This window comes from Myotis daubentonii, chromosome 8 (genome assembly GCF_963259705.1).
Source record: "Myotis daubentonii chromosome 8, mMyoDau2.1, whole genome shotgun sequence".
Classification (NCBI taxonomy): Eukaryota; Metazoa; Chordata; class Mammalia; order Chiroptera; family Vespertilionidae; genus Myotis; species Myotis daubentonii.
Genome location: NC_081847.1, coordinates 48,267,791 through 48,285,594, shown reverse-complemented (window position 1 = coordinate 48,285,594; position 17,804 = coordinate 48,267,791). Strand labels below are relative to the sequence as shown.

At 38.9% G+C, this 17,804-nt stretch overlaps 1 protein-coding gene across 3 annotated transcripts in view; it reads left to right on the top strand.

Moving 5' to 3' along the window:
* The window catches only part of CDH19 (cadherin 19), a 64,239-nt gene that overhangs the window by 40,028 nt on the left and 6,407 nt on the right, over positions 1 to 17,804 (top strand). For all 3 annotated transcript variants that reach the window (XM_059706328.1, XM_059706327.1, XM_059706329.1), the window contains exons 6-9: positions 1,644 to 1,828; positions 2,476 to 2,729; positions 11,080 to 11,201; positions 16,760 to 16,881. In XM_059706328.1, coding sequence (XP_059562311.1) covers positions 1,644 to 1,828; positions 2,476 to 2,729; positions 11,080 to 11,201; positions 16,760 to 16,881 — 683 coding nt within the window. The remainder of the gene's footprint in view (positions 1 to 1,643; positions 1,829 to 2,475; positions 2,730 to 11,079; positions 11,202 to 16,759; positions 16,882 to 17,804) is intronic.

Here is a 17,804-nt window from a genome sequence, read left to right as displayed (position 1 = left end):
TTGTGTTGTGACTCTCTCCACAACATGAATATGCCCTAAAGGCAAGAAGATAATGTCTAAGTAAATCTGAAATGCTGAGAACTTTATAAAATAATTGGCATATAATACATATAGAGAAATGGTAGCTGAATTCATTGAATAAATCTGGTCTACATTTTACTCATATAAAGGTGAAAAAGCTAGTTTAAGACTAGAAGGAAGAGAGCTCTCAATGAATCATGGGGAGAAGTCTTCCAAACTTCAGCTGCTTTTTTAGTTTTTTAAACCAATATTTATCAGTTATTAAAAAACTAAAATACTCATTTTAAATCCTCTTAGTTACCCAGAATCCTAATGCACAATGATAGTTTAGTAACTTCAATTGAATGTGAGTGTGGAGGACATGATTCTAATACCATAAAGTTACCTCATTCTTCAAAATGATTTTCCTATTCCCGTCCCACACCATAATCATTTGAAAATGTATGTACTGACTATTCTTACAAAAAAGAAGCATGCTGGCCTCCTTACTCTTGTTCAAGCTACTTTTCTTTATTGCCATCCATTGCACTTCTTATAAACATTTTTTGTCCAAAATATTTTTTGAAAGTATGGAAAACAGCACAAAGTGTTGAATTATCAAATTGTTAAAGCATATGCTTTCAGGTTTAGTGCAGTGTCACTCTGTTCTCCAGATTAATCTGTTGGCAATTTTTAATTTGTGCAATGAAATAAACAATTCTTTTCATTTTCCCACAACGAAATAAAAACTGCAGTCTAGTTAAACTGTTATTTTCTTACACAGTAAAATATCAGCGACTTTTAAGTAACATTCCCGTCGCTTAAAAATTAAAGGAACGTATTACAAGGTGACATGTGAAGTGACTTGCTTTATGCTTCTAAGAAGATCAAGAGTCCCTTTAAAGAAAATTACATTGCATGGGTTATTTTTTTAAAATTCTTTAGAATATTAACATATATGATTATTTCCTACACTTAAGCACATATTACAAATAATAATATATGAATTGCTAGTTCGTTTCCAGTTTTATACAAGATTCTTCTGCCAAATAAGGAAAAGAGCTCAGTTTTTTCTATTTATTATCTCTGCATTTCAGGTACAATTGTCATTATTTTGTTATGGCTAAAGCAGTAGGGTCATCTAATTTAAACACAGATTTTCCACTATATCCACTTTCCAAATTTTAAGGATCCAACTTTCTTTTTCACTTCCACTATGTTTAATGAAATCTAGGCTCAACATCTTCAAATTAAACCATCATACTTAGACCTCAAGTATTTTCTTTTAGTCTCTCCCATCTTTAATTCATGCTTACATTTATTGGTAACTTTAGGTATTAGAATGCTTGAGTGAAATTGAAAAGCTCTTTTTATCAAATTTAATTTGGGATGGTTGAAGGGTACAATAAAAAATAAATCCATGAATATTGAGAATGTATTTATATGAATAGAAATTTGAAAGTTATATGTACTGGTAATAGAACTTTCTAAGATATATTTAAGGGACAATAATAGATACTCAATTATATTATTAAGGAAATGTTCAAATTATAAAAATGAAAGGTGGAAAGGTGTTCATGGGATTTTCTACAATTGGGAGAGTCTTATATTAATACAAAGTATCTTGAATTTTGTTTTTGAAGGCTTATACCGCATGAATGTCTCCGAATCTGCACCCATTGGTACTTCTGTAGGAACAATCATGGCACATGATAGGGACATAGGAAAGAATGCAGAAATGGATTACAGCGTTGAAAATGATGAATCACAAACATTCGACATCATTACTAATAATGAGACCCAAGAAGGCATTGTTATATTGAAAAAGGTAGATATATTAAAATTATTTGCTTTGCAGAATAATGCAAAATCAAATCAGAAAAACACATGATTGTTTTGCTTTATTAAGTAATTGAAATGATAACCTGTGCTTTATGATTTAGAAAGAAAAGGTATTTAGAGATGAGATTTACTTATTACAGAGCTTTTATTTATATGTAGAGCATATTTCAAAATTTCAAATAGAAGACAAACCTTTTGAAAAGATCTTAAAATATAGGAAAATAATTCTTAATTTTATAAGATACTTTTGCCCAGAAAAGTGTAATTTTAACCTAAATTTAAAAAATATAGTTATTATCCCAAAACATTTTGTAATAAATAAAAATAACAAAGTACAAGTAGCAGATTGCTGTGCCACTGCTTAATAATAATATCAGAGGGATCCAGTAGATAAAAAGTAAAACCAATAAGCAGACCATGAATCATAGACACCTACATAATCTTATTAATCAATGTCACCCCAATAAATTTAATAAAAAGAAAGAAGTAAAAAAAAAAAAAGAAGAATCTAAGGGAGTGAAAAAGTAAAACCTAACTATAACTGAGATAATGTAACAACAAAAACTTGCTTTTGCTAAGTAATGTGGTGGGTTACTGAAGCCATTTCTTTATGTACACTGTATTTCTTTGTAGAAAGTGGATTATGAGCAACAGACCTACTATAATATTAGAGCAAAAGTTAAAAACCGCCATGTTGATGAGCAGCTCAAGAAGTATCACACTGTGGCTTCCACCACTTTTATTAGGGTCCGGGTAGAAGATGAAGATGAACCTCCTGTCTTCCTCCTTCCGTATTACATATTTGAGATCTTTGAAGGAAGCCCACAGGGATCATCGGTGGGCGTGGTTTCTGCCATAGATCCAGATGACAACAGAAGTCCTATCAGGTATGTCTGGAAGGCCAACTTTGCAGTAATGAATGAATGAACACAGATTGGCTTAAATATAAGATGTGAACGTAACAAGGATATGTCTATATTTCTCTGCATAGTACTTATCAAATTTAGCAACAATTTATATAATTTATAATAGGTGACCTCATTATTGGTTAAAAACCAGTAAAATAAGCAATTGCAAACATGCAAGAAATAGGCAGTCACCATCTAAAATTGGATGCAACCAACTCCATTAGGTGGGGTAAGGAGGTGAGGGTGCCCAATCAAAGAAGAAACAAAGTTGATCCAAATGTGGTGTATTTAAATATTGTTTAAACAAAATAATATTCAAAAATGTAGAAAGTCCCCTAGCTGGTTTGGCTCAGTGGATAGAGCATCAGCCTGGGGACTGAAGGGTCCCAAGTTCGATTCTGGTCAAGGGCACATGCCTAGGTTGTGGGCTCGATCCCTAGTAGGGGACATGCAGGAGGCAGCCAATCAATGATTCTCTCTCATCAGTGATGTTTCTATCTCTCTTTCCCTCTCCCTTCCTCTCTGAAATAAGTAAAGATATATTTTTTAAAAAATGTACAAAGCTTTTTATAGGATACCACTTAAAGAAATAAAAATTAAGTCTAATTGGTTAGAAATAAATATCTGTGTTACATTTAAACTGTACTTGCCACTATTAAACTAGTCTGTTACATTCATGTACTCAATTTTCTTCTTTAGTTTTTTCAGTGTTCAAATTGTAGGCCTGGTTAGATATAAAAGCAAAATCTGTTACATGTTCCCTTAATTACCTATTTTCCACATTCAGAAAATTCTACAAACTTCCCTGTATGTATGACGATGCTGGCTCTGCTGTGCGTTTTGGAGTGTGGGGGAGGCTACAGAGAGGAGAAGGAGCTTCTTTGCATTTGTGAGACAGCAATGCTCACAGTTTTCCACAGTAATTACTAATAAAAACCATCTCCTAATTTGTAGATATAGTTCCTATTTAGTTATAGTAATTTTAGGAAAAATATTTCTATTAGAGGCCCAGTGCACAGATTCATGCCCATTGAAAAGAAATTAATTAGAAGGTGGCCGGTTGGGCCTGACTGGGTGAGCAGGGCCAGACACACCCTGGAGCCAACCTCCCACGGTCCCTCCCCAGCCAGCCGCACCTGGGGTGGCGCTGGGGCTCCAAAAGCATCTGTGGAGTGAGCGGGGTCCCTCCAGCAGGTGGGGTCCCTCAGCCTGGCCTGTGGGTTTGGGCCGAAACCAGCAATCTGACATCCCCCAAGGGGCCCCGAAGTGCAAGAGGGCACTCTGTTGTTGTCACTTGGAAGCTCCTGCATTGAGTGTATGCCCCCTGCTGGTCAGTGTGCATCATACCTATCGGTCGGTTGGCCAGTCGGCCAGTCACTTAGCCTTTTATATATATACTAGGGGCCCGGTGCACGAAATTCGTGCACTGGGTGTGTGTGTGTGTGTGTGTGTGTGTGTGTGTGTGTGGAGTGTCCCTCAGCCCAGCCTGCCCCCTCTCACATACTGGGAGCCCTCAGGCATTGACCCCCATCACCCTCCAATCGCAGGCTCCGCCCCTGCCCAGACCTAACGCCTCTGGCCTAGGCGTCCGGCCCAGGCAGCGGGGACCCACAGTTGCAGCGGCCCCGCAATCGTGGGCTTCGCTTTAGGCCCAGGCAAGGGGCCCCTAGATCCTGGGACTGCCAGCTTCGACCGTGCCCAGCTCCCATCGTTGGCTCCACCCCTACTTCCTGCTATCACTGGCCAGGGCGGAAAAGGCGCCTGATTCTCTGATCATGGCTGGGGGGCAGGGCAAAGGCGGCCCAGGGCTGCCTTTGCCCTGCCACCCAGCTCTTAGCTCCCCCCTGGGTTTCCAATCACTGTCAGTGGCAGGGGGCTTCTTCCTGCTTTCCCTTTCGCCTCCCTGCATTGTGCCTACATATGCAAATTAACCGCCATCTTGTTGGCAGTTAACTGCCAATCTTAGTTGGCAGTTAATTTGCATATAGCCCTGATTAGCCAATGAAAAGGGTAGCTCGTACGCCAATTAGCATTTTTCTCTTTTATTAGTGTTGACTAGAGGCCTGGTGCACAGAATCTGTGCACTTGGGGGGATCCCTCAGCCCGGCCTTCACCCTCTTGCAGTCTGGGAGCTTGGGAGATGTCCAACTGACGGTTTAGGCCCGTTCCCCATGGAGCGGGCCTAAGCCGTTAGTTGAACATCCTTAGTGCTGCTGTGGAGGAGGGAGAGGCTGCTGCCACTGCTGTTGCACTTGCCAGTCGTGAGCTTGGCTTCTGGCTGAGTGATGCTCCCTCTGTGGGAGTGCACTGACCACCAGGGGGCAGATCCTGAGTTGAGCATCTGCCCCCTGGTGGTCAGTGTGCATCATAGCGACAGATCCTTACACTGTTTGGTCAATTTGCATATTAGCCTTTTATTATATAGGACTGGAGGCCTGGTGCACAAAAATGTGTGCACTCGGAGGGGAGGGGGGCCCCTCAGCCCGGCCTGTGCCCTCTCGCAGTCTGGCTTAGGCCTGCTCCCAGGTGGCAGAGGGCAGGCCCAATCCTTAGGTGCAGCCCCTGGTCGGGCTCAGAGCAGGGCCGATTGGGGAGTTGGGGCGCCGCCCCATCATGCACAGAGCAGGGCAGATTGGGAGGTTGTGATGCCACCCTCAGTCACGCTCAGGCTAGGGCCAGTTGGGGGGTTGGGGCACCGTCCCCTGTCACACTCAAGGCAGGGTCGATGGGGAGGTTGCGGCGCCACCCCCTGTCACGCACAGAGCAGGGCCAATCAGGGGGTTGGGGCACTGCCCCCGTCACACACAGAGCAGGACCCATCAGGGGGTTGGGGCACCGCCCTCTATCATCCACAGAGCAGGGCCGATCAGGGGGTTGGGGTGCCACCACTCTCACACTCAGGGCAGGGCCGATGGGGAGGTTATGGCTCTACCCCATCACACACAGAGCAGGGCCCGTGTGTGTGTGTGTGGGGGGGGGGTTGGGGAGCTCCCCCCTATCAGGCACAGAGCAGGGCTGCTCAGGGGGTTGGGGCCCCGCCCCCTGTCACACACAGAGCCGCAGGGCGATCAGGGGGTTTGGGCGCTGCCCCCTGTCACGCTGATCCCGGTGCCGGGAGGCATATTACCCTTTTACTATATAGGATAGAGGCCTGGTGCATGGGTGGGGCTGGCTGGTTTGCCCTGAAGGGTGTCCTGGATCAGGGTGGGGGTCCCCACTGGGGTGCCTGGCCAGTCTGGGTGAGGGGCTGACGGCTGTTTTCAGGCTGGGAGTGACTGAAGTTCCCAACCGCTCCTTTTTTTCTTTTTTCTTTTTTTATTATTCTGGGCCAGCATTACCTTGAGGCTTGGCTCCAGCTCTTAGGCCTCCAGCTGAAAGTAGGTTTCTGGCCTTTGCATGCAATGTTGCAAATCTGCTGGCTGAAGTCTAGCGGTATTTGTTACAATGTTTCTTAAACTGCCCGCTCAGAGGCCTGCAGCCGCAGGCGGGGAACGTTGGTTTCCTCCAATGATCCTCCGTCACTGAGGCAAGCAAGCCTCATATTAGGTTCAAGCTGCCTGGCTGCCGGCCACCATCTTGGCTGACAGTTAATTTGCATATCTCGCTGATTAGCCAATGAAAAGGGTAGCGGTCGTACGCCAATTACCATGTTTCTCTTTTATTAGTGTAGATAGATGTTATATATATATAATTATAATCCAGTAAATCAATTGTTTAGATTTTTAAAGTAGTAGATATATTAACCTATTTATTGTTCTCCCTTAGAATACTTAAGACTAATTTTTTTAAAATGCTTTAATTATTAAGCTCTTTATTATGTTATAATTTAAAGAAACTTGTTGAAAACAATTTAAATCTTGAATCTTAGTGATGCAAATAAGGCAATGAATGATTTGCAATGCCTATGAATGTCAATAAAAACAATGGCATGATTTTAAAAGATAATACAAAATTATTAGAGTTGTGTGTTTACTACTAGTGAAAATGTTAGGCATATATGAGACACACCCAAATATTAACAGAGGTAATGTATTTTATAGTATCACTTCTGGTGGTTATTTACCTTATTTTCTACAATATATATTTGGTAACAATTGTTATTTTTACATCAAAATTAATTACCTTTAAAAATAGTTTGTGAGCACCTATTAAAAATACCTTTCAATGCCTTTTCTAGACGAAGATTTATAAGTATCTTATAAATAAGATTGCTTTTCATATATTGCTTTCACAAATGTTGTTTTTTCTATGTGGTATAGCAAATGTTCAAAATATATCATGAAAACAAAGTTAAATGTCTAGAGACTTGGCTTTCACATGTCTCAGTTTCTTCTGTGAAGTGGGGATAGAACTTTTGTGATCGCACAAACATTAAAAACAAGATATAAAGGCATCTGGAGAAGAAAGCCTGGAAGAATCATTTGTTTATATCATTCCTTCAAGAGCCATTAACAATGAGCAAACATTGCACAGTCACATTTTAATCAGCTTTTTAAAAATAAATTTATTGGTGTGATGTTGGTTAATAATATTATATAGGTTTCAAGTGTATATTTCTGTGATACATAATCTTCATATTGTATTGTATGCCCATCAGCCAATCTTCTGTCTCATTATACCCCCCTTTACTCTGCTTCCCCCATTCCCTCTTCTCTCTGGTGATCATCATACTGTTGTCTGTGTCTATGAGTTTTCTTTGTTTTTCTCGTTTGTGCATTTGTTGCTTTCAGTTTTATATCCTATATATGAGTTAAGTCATGCGGTTTTTATTTTTTTCTGTCTGACTTATCTTGCTTAGTGTGATATTCTCTAGATTCATTCATGCTGTTGCAAATGACAGTATTTAATCTTGTCTTATGGCTAAGTTGTATCTCACTGTATATATTAGAATGAAGAGTCCATAAAAGGACATTTGAAGAGAACCAAAGATTAATTTTCTAAGCATCAAAACTCTACTGTTTAAGCTTTTTAGCCCAGGCATTTTATGAAATATACTAGAGGCCCAGTGCACGAGATTCATGCATGGGTAGGGTCCCTAGGCCTGGCCAGAGATCAGGGCTGATTGGGGCCTTCTGGCTGCCAGCCAGGGCCTTCCTTCATTTCGCGCTAGCCCCTGGTGGTCAGCACACGTCATAGTGAGCAATTGAACTTCTGGTTTTCCAGTCAAACTCCCGAGGGGACACTTTGCATATTAGCCTTTTATATATATAGACTAGGGGCCCGGTGCACGAAATTCGTGCACTGGGTGTGTGTGGGGAGGGGAGTGTCCCTCAGCCCAGCCTGCCCCCTCTCACATACTGGGAACCCTCAGGCGTTGACCCCCATCACCCTCCAATCGCAGGATCGGCCCCTTGCCCAGGCCTGATGCCTCGGCCAGAGGCGTAGAGCCCCATCACCCTCCGATCGCCTGATCGGCCCCTTGCCCAGGCCTGACGCCTCCACCAGAGGTGTCAGGCTTGGACAGGGGACCCCCTTCTCCCCCTGATAACTGGCTCTGGCCCCCACCCAGGCCTGAGGCCTCTGGCCCAGGAATCATGCCTGGGCAGGGGACCCCCATCTCCCTCTGATTGCTTGCTCCACCCCCCGCCCAAGCCTGACGCCTCTGACCCAGGGTTCAGGCCTGGGGAAGGGGACCATCATATCCCCCCAATCCCCGGCTCCGCCTCCCACCCAGGCCTGATGCCTCGGCCAGAGGAGTTGACCCTCATCACCCTCCGATCACCAATCACCGGATCAGCCCCTTGACCAGGCCGGAGGCCTCTGGCAGAGGTGTCAGGCCTGGGCAGGGGACCCCCAGCTCCCCGCGGTTGCAGGCTCCGCCCCTGCCCAGGCCTAACGCCTCTGGCTGAGGCGTCCGGCCCGGGCAGCGGGGACCCGCAGCTGCAGCGGCCCCGCGATCGTGGGCTCTGCTTTAGGCCCAGGCAAGGGACCCCTAGCTTCCGGGACTGCCAGCTTCGACCGTGCCCAGCTCCCATCGCTGGCTCCACCCCTACTTCCTGCTATCACTGGCCAGGGCGAAAAAGGCGCCTGATTCTCTGATCATGGCTGGGGGGCAGGGCAAAGGCGGCCCCAGGGCCGCCTTTGCCCTGCCCCCCAGCTCTTAGCTCCCCCCTGGGTTTCCGATCACTGTCAGTGGCAGGGGGCTTCTTCCTGCTTTCCCTTTCGCCTCCCTGCATTGTGCCTACATATGCAAATTAACTGCCAATCACAGTTGGCAGTTAACTGCCAATCATATTTGGCAGTTAATTTGCATATAGCCCTGATTAGCCAATGAAAAGGGTATCGTCGTACGCCAATTACCATTTTTCTCTTTTATTGGGTAGGATTGCAGACATGTGCTCTTTCTTAAATCTGTTTATTGATTGTTACTTAAAATGTTAATGTTGACTCAGGATCATAATTTTTAAAAACTTTAATTTGGAAATAATCTCTAACATTTGATTGATTTTATTTCAAATGGTGTATTGTAGAAAAGGATATTTTAGATGTTTAAACAATATAGTAACTGTTAAACTAATGTTTCATTAGTCAAAAAATCTCTTAAGTAGGAAATGTGACCAACTGTGGGTAAGTAAATTGATTATAAAGGTTTAAAAGTGAGTAGAGTTAAAACTGAATTCCTCTAAAGCTTAGTTCTCTGTAATTCCGATTCTAATTCTCCCTGGAACACCAAGCTAAAAATTACTGATATTTTTAGAGACCTATCAATTCAAGATTAAAATGTTCTGATCTTTTGCCACATGATTTTTGGCAAACGTCATTGATGTTTCATCAGAGTCATCTGGAATATCTGTGCAATGAGAAGCCATCACCAAACCCTAGTCATTACTCTTTTTATTATTATAAAATAATAATTTTTATTATTAATCATTTGCAGGCAGGTAAACTTTTGCTGAGTACTTCAAAGATTTCTTTCATTGTGGATTTGGAGATCAATTTCCAGGCTTTTGCATGAGAGAATTTTATGATCTGTCTTTTTGCCATGTATGATCTAATAGCACATTAGATCTACTAACCTTATTCCTGGGATATCTATACCTATCTATATGTATATATGTATGTATGTATGTATATATGTATATATATGTATATCTGTATCTCAATATATATATTGAGAGAGAGAGAGAGAGAGAGAGAGAGAGAGAGAGAGAGAGAGAGAAAATAATATTATCTCACTTGTGTGGTATTCCTGCCAAACTATAATCTGACACTAATCATAAGGGAAGGCAGACAAGTCCAAAAATGTTATAATCTGGGTGCAGGATTCCTGGGTATCCTTTGAACTTTATTCTAATGGAAGGCTGAAGGTATGGATCTAAGTTCATCATTTTCTAATGGCTATTCCTATAATACCAGCACCATTTACTATTAAAAACCTAGTTTAACTTTCCACAGACATTTGATATGCCACTTTCATCATATCATGAATTTTAAAAGTTGGTTTACAGTTGTGAATATGCAAAAGTTTATTCTTTTATTATAATTTATTAAGTATTGTATTACTTTCCATATGGACAACCATCAATCTACTTTTGCCCATCCCTATATATATGCTTTATTTATTAAATATTATCAAATTGTTTTATTTCAGCAAACAAAAACAAGCAATTTCCCATAGGTCAGCTATCAAGTAATTATAATGTGATGCTCAGATTTAACAAGCAATTATGTGGTGTTGGAAAGAGACTCAGAACAGTCTAGGCTGAGAATATGTTTTATCTTGCTTTAAACTTTTTAAAAAGAGGTTCAAAAATTAATTTTTTTAAAATATTTTATTGATTTTTTACAGAGAGGAAGGGAGAGAGATAGAGAGTCAGAAACATCGATGAGAGAGAAACATCTATCAGCTGCCTCCTGCACATCCCCCACTGGGGATGTGCCTGCAACCCAGGTACATGCCCTTGACCGGAATCGAACCTGGAACCTTCCAGTCTGCAGGCCGATGCTCTATCCACTGAGCCAAACCGGTTTCGGCCAAAAATTAATTTTTATTCCCATTTTATTCCCATTTATTCACATTCTCTTCTTTATCTTTATAAATGCAATTTGCCATTTTGTTTTAAACAAGTCACTCATATATTAAAATTCTCCCCTAGAAATGCGTGTGAGTTTAGATTGCGCATACATCAATTTAAGTGTTTTAGTGTTTTTCCCCCAATTTCCTCTGAGTTGAATCTTAAATATATAAATACACCTTTCTGAAACTGGTCTAAATTTAATTATCTATGTGGACTTGCACTTAACAATTTGTCTTGTTGCTTTTAAAGAGATGTTATGTATCACTGTTATACAGAGTAAATAAAATTGAGGAACACTTTATTTGGTTCAGGTATTCTATTACCAAAAGCAACACGTTCCAAATTGATGACAATGGCACCATCATCACAACTTACCCTCTTGACAGAGAGATGAGTGCTTGGTGCAACCTCAGCATTACAGCCAGAGAACTATGTAAGTACTCATTTGAGAACCATACTTTTTAAACCATTCAATAACTTATGAACATAGCGACAAAAACTAGTTTAAAATGTTACTGGGAATAAAGTTTAGTGATATTTTGTATGTCAATTCATACATGTATATTTTTATTATTTTCAATTAACAATGCCTGCTCATTCCTATTATAGCTTTTAACTCATTTCACAATTTAAGTTCAGTAATAATATAAACAAACTTCCTGAATCATGGAAAACAGGGCATCCTATAAAATGTGCTATAAAAAACCCTGTTGTATGTGTTCACTACCTAGAAGCTTGCAACACAACAGGTCTGCTGATTGTAGGAAAGAGATGTTGCCTTGTAACATTTGTTTTTATCAGCAAATGAAGTTCACTGTGCTTAGTCTGGTTCCTGGAAAACTTCCCAAGTGAAGCAACAAGCTATTTCTCAGCATGCCAGCTAAGTGAATAAAAATACTAATTACTTTAAAATGAAGCTGTGAAGATATATGTATGTTTTACATAGTCATGTCAGAGGTTTAATTTGAACTTAATTTTAAACAGATTTTTTTCAGAAACAAAGAATACAATATTTAAATGAATACCTTACTAATTTTTCTTAAATTTATTTGTGCCTGCAATACTTTTTCTAGTTTATTTAAGCAAAAAGTTATTCTATGGTGATATATTATATGTTTAAACCATTAAAAGATGAGCCTTAAATTTTGAATCATTCTATCTTGAAATCTCTAGAAATACTTTTAAAATATGTTAATGTTTTATTTTATCCATTTATCATGATTATAAAACAATAGACAAGAGCCTTAAAATAACTCTTAATGGTTTATGTATTTCCTTAAAGCCATGAGTTTTTTATAATCTCATCCTAACACAGCAAGAGAGGTCTACAACAGTGGAATAGAGGGAAAACAGTCATTGATCAGTCTTATAATTGACCAGAATGTGATGTCCCTTAAAGGAAATCCACTAATTGCCAAGACAGAAAGAATCCTAACCCTTTATACACCCGGGCAGATATAGCCCATTGCAAGCAAGTTCTCAAGATAAACAATTAGGAGGACTTCACATCAGGTGTCACACATAGTTATTTAAAATTCTCTAAGTAGAGTGACGATCTGTGTTAGCTAATTTACTTTATCCAAATGAAAATTAAGCTTCTCATTCCTGTATAACAAGAGGTAGTTTGCAACTTGGGTCAAGGCCTTTGCTAAACTTTGCCTCCTTCCCAGAAACTGGAAGGAAGCAATGCTTCCTGCTTGATGATTACATTCCAAAGAGTTGGCTCCCAATACTTGAGAAATACAAACCTGGATTGGAAAGTTGGCAAGAGGTTTCTTTAACTTTTATTTATGTATGTTTGTATATATGTATGTATACATGCATGTATGTTTAATCTTCACCAAGGATATTTTTTTTCGTTATTTTTAGAGAGATTGAAAGGAAGGGGAGAGATACTGAGAGAGAAACATTGATGTGAGAGAGACACCTTGATAGTTGCCTTCCGCGTGCACCCGGATCCTGCAACCCACGTATGTGGCCTTGCCTGGAATTGAACCTGGGGCACTTAAGTAATCAGGCTGACATTCTATTTACTGAGTCATACCAGCTATGGCTCTTTAACTTTTAAAAGGCTTACATATATTTTAAAGAAGCAGAGACATTATAATTATAAGTTTTCTAGGATAAATGTTTTATGAGGAAGGAGGGACAGTCTTTTCCCTTATTTTCAAAAGAGAGAATTGTCTCTTTAAAAAAAATTGTCTTTGCATCTTTCTGATGATTAGTGACTTTTGAGCTTTTTTTTCATATGACTATTGGCCATCTGTACATCCTCTTTGGAGAAGTGTCTATTTATGTCCTTTGTCCATTTTAAATCAGATTATTTGTCTTCCTTTTGTTGAGTTGTATGAGGTCTTTATATATTTTGGAAATTAACACCTTGTCCTATGTCTCATTGATAATTATGTTCTCCTGTACAGTGGGTTCCCTTTGCATTTTGAGGGATGGTTGCTTTTGCATTGTCTACCATCAATAAATCAACAAGTATTGGCAAGGATTTGGAGAAGTGGGAACCCTGGCACATTGCTGGTGGAAGAATAGTATGGAGTTTCCTCAAAAAAATCTATGGTACATTTATACAACGGAATACTATGCAGTTATAAAAAAAGAAAGATTTCTTACCCTTTGAGACAGCATGGAGGGGCCTGAAGAGTATTATGCAAAGCAAAACAAGCCAATCAGAGAAAGACAAGTATCACATGATCTCACTCATATGTGGAATCTGAAGAACAAAATAAACGGAGGAATATAATAGTTCCAGAGGCATGGAAGCATACAACAAGCAGACTGATGGAGCTCAAAGGGAAGGGAGGAGAGGGGGTGAGCAGAGTTTAACCAAAAAAGTATATGCATATATGCATAATCTATGGACACAGCCAAGAGTGAGGTGAAGGCCTGGGGTGTGTCAGGAACCGGATGGAGGGAGGCAATGGAGGAAAAATGGGAGACATCTGTAATATTCTCAACAATAAAGATTAAAAAATGTATGCATTGAAATTAAAATTTTAAATATAATGTTGTTCCATGAACAAATGAGCATGTAAGTTATAAATAGAAACATTGAGAAACAAAGGAACCTTACTCCTCCTATTCTTTAGTTTATGTGCCTTTTCCACAGCATTTTTAAATAAAAAGAGGAAAGATTTAAAATAAAGTTATACAAATATAGAACATATTATGCTGCAACTTGCATTTCACAAAATATGTATATCACTTCTGGTTAGTAGATAAATAACATAATATTTGATATTTATTGCTTCTTTATATGCTAAGTGATCTTATAAATGCTTTATATGCATTAATTTATTTAATACTTATTAAATAAATAAAGTTCTGTTAGTAGTTACTAGTATCATTTGCATTTTACTGAGAATCAACTGAAATAAACAGTACTTAAATATTTTTTTCAAGTTGAGAACCAAGATTAAAATCCATTTTAAAGCTCATTATATTAATACATTTGTTACAATGACTCTTTCATTTTTAATAAGCACACAGAATTTCATAGTATGGTTATAATTTATTTTGCCAATTCCCTTTTGATATACATTTAGATTATTTTGTTATTTCGGTGTGATGCAAACAATTCTGGAATAAATTAATTGAATCTTATATTCTTATGTACTGTTGCTGAGGCAGGATAGTAAGAAGCTAGAAAAATTCCTTGGCAAGTGGAATGGGGAAACTAAGACAGATAGTTTACAGTGATTCTCAACGTTCCTAATGCCGCGACCCTTTAATACAGTTCCTCATGTTGTGGTGACCCCCAACCATAAAATTACTTTCGTTACTACTTCATAACTGTAATTTTGCTACTGTTATGAATCATAATGTAAATATCTGATATGCAGGATGTATTTTCATTGTTCGTGACCCACAGATTGAGAACCGCTGTGAGGCTGAGTAATTTACAGCCAGATAATAAGTCACAAGCTTTTATCTTCCCTAATCAAGGACACAGGAGCAAATGGTTTACACATTCCAGACCCTGGTGGGGCAACACTGTCTCATCTGGTCCCTCTTTGGTGACATTCTTTGAAGGTGAAACTGACTAGAGAATGACCAAGATCCCTCTATATGCTCATCTGGATGAATCAGCATATTAAAAGACACACCTGGAAAGTCAATGAATATTTTATTTAGATTCTCCCCTAAGAACTCCCATAAAATTCCCACCTTTGAAAAACAGGTAAAAACTCTTGGGACAAAGAACTCAGTCCGTGCTCTCTCCCTTGAGCATACCCATGCCTTCCTCCCCCCACTCCTTCTTTCCTCAGATGGGCAACTTTGCTTTTTTTTTCTCCTAAGCAGTAAAGGTTCCCAGGAGAATTGCAACCAGGGAAGCAGTGGGCAGCAGCAGCTTGTCCTGGACTAACCCCTTGAAGCTGTCTCTAAGGGCACTGCTTTTGCCTCTGTAGCTTGTTTTTCCTGAATCCATGCAGCCCAGCTGAGTCACTTCTTCTTCCCTTTTGACTTTCTTTCTAAAGGGCCAACGCAGTCATGTCTAGGCTAGTCTAGACTCCCTCCCTTTCCAAAGGGCCAAGGCAGCTCTGCCTAGGTTCACTCCTGTTGCTGGGATCTTGCCTCTTCTATCGTAAGCCCTTTCTTAATTTCAGAGTCCCCAGCTTTAATGAAGGCACTCTCAAAATCACTCATGTCCTGCATGAAGTCAAGGACCCACACATTCCAGATCGAACTTAGGTAGACCCACCTTGGTCCCAGTCCCTTTCCAGTGACAGTGCCCAAGCTAATTATGTGTCATTTAACTTTCACTATCTATTGCCAGATTACATTCTAGAACATGTGTACATCCCATTATTTCTCATTACTCCCCCATCACTGGGTCTGTTTTGCACATTTAACATAAATTACATGGACCAAATAATCATTCTCCTTACTTCTGGTGAGCAAAAATCTTTGTGAATACTGTTATTAGAGAGCAGCATTTCTTAACTGTGGGCTCTTTTTCCTCTTAGGACATCTGACAATGTCTGAGGATAGTTTTAATTATCACAACCAATGTGGGGATCATGACTAGCATTTAATAGAAACTAAAAAATGAAGCTCTGCATCCTACAATGTACAGATAACCCCTCAAAACAAATAATTATCTAGTCTAAAATATCAATAGTGATGAGGTTAAGAAACCTTGGTATGAATCATTTGAATTTTCTCATCTGTGAATTTGTGGTTTGGGAATGAATTGTCTTTTTCATATCATTTGTCAGGATTTGAAAATGTGAGGTATTAATATTTCATTTTGTGATGCAAACACCTTTTCTGATCACCGTTGTTTGGTTGTTGTTTTGGCTTTTTTTACATTTCTTTTGCCATTAAATAATTTTTTTTAACCATATCTTCCCAGTCTTTCATGGTTTCTGTATTTCTTGGCTCACTTAAGAAAATCCTCTCAACTCAATGTATGCATACTTAGATATTATATTAATTATCTTATTTTACCATGTATTTAGATTATATTTCATGTCCTGTTTTTGTTTTTGAAACTATACTGAATGATGCTCTTCATTGAGAGTACTGGATGCTGGCTTCTTACCTGCCTTTTCTACTTCAGCTATGAGCTTAGGCAAGTCAATTATCTACAATGTATAAAATTAAACATTTTCTCAATGATTTTATCAGTAGAGCTGGGGGAAGGATAATAACACATATTCATCATGATTAGATGAATTGATACAAATATTTTAAAAACTTCCTGGGTTTTAGGAAGATGTTTATATAACTATCTTCTCTATTACTTGTTCTCATCAGCTCCTACATCTATGGCAGGTACAAGGCACTTGATAAATATTGGTTGAGTTAAATATGTTGATAACCTTCTTTTCACTCTGTATTATTGATAAATATATGAATGATATAGACAGCCTGTCTTCAGATAGCTTTTATTCAAATGAAATTATAACATACTAATTTTTTTTAAAAAAAATTGCCCCCTAAAGACAGCATTATCTATTTGTATTCTGTTTGTTGTAGATAATGAAGAACAGACTTCTGAAGTCCCTGTGTATGTAGAGGTTCTTGATATTAATGATCATGCTCCTGAGTTCCCTGAATTTTATAAGATTTATGTTTGTGAAAATGCAAGCTCTGGTCAGGTAGGAACTCATAATAAATTGCTGACATATTAATCACATGCTTTTATGTTGTGGGTTCTGTATAGCTTAAATTTCTTTTTTAAAGTGTCACACTTTGACAGTGTTTCTCTGCAATGCTGATAACAGACATCTTATAACTCATTCAGAACCTCTTAAGAAGGAAATGGGCCCCATGTGAAGCACTTGTAATGCACAACACTAGTCTTAACTATCGCTGCTAATATTAATAAAATTACTTTTAACAAAGGCCAATTCTGCCCATGTACTCATCTAATTGTATTTAAATTTACTAAATCCTTATAAGACAGGAATTTTAGAGTACAGGTTGTATCATTCTTTTCAAATGACTCATAAAAAAAGAAGACATAATTAAACACCTACCTGCACACATAAAATCAAACACAACAAAGTTATTAAGCATATGGCTGTAAATATCAGATGTAAATTATAATTAAAAGTAATTTCTGAAAATATTAAAAGGTAATAACTCAGAAATTGTGTGTTCAGGAGTATAAACACACTGTTAATTTATATAATGAACTTTTGATTTCCAAAATTAATCACAATCTCACTATCTGACCCTGACAGCATATCTTTTTATTTCTTTTTTGACAATAAGGAGCCACTTGACTGACACATCCCTGTCTAAAGAAAATAATTAATTGAGATCTGATTGGTTCATAGCTGCATTACTTCACTTCTTATGATCCAAGAGAGAGGAACTTATCTGAGGTGGAACACTTTTCCTATAATCTTTATGGGTCAAAGGAAAGCATGCACATTGTCCCTAAGCTTTAAGTGCACTATTTCCTGAAATAAATTTAAACAAACTCATTACGTTAGCAAATACTTTAGTAAGACAATAACTTCTCCACAGTTACGCTCTCAGTATAAGCAGGGAATGTATAATTGCAGCAAATCAT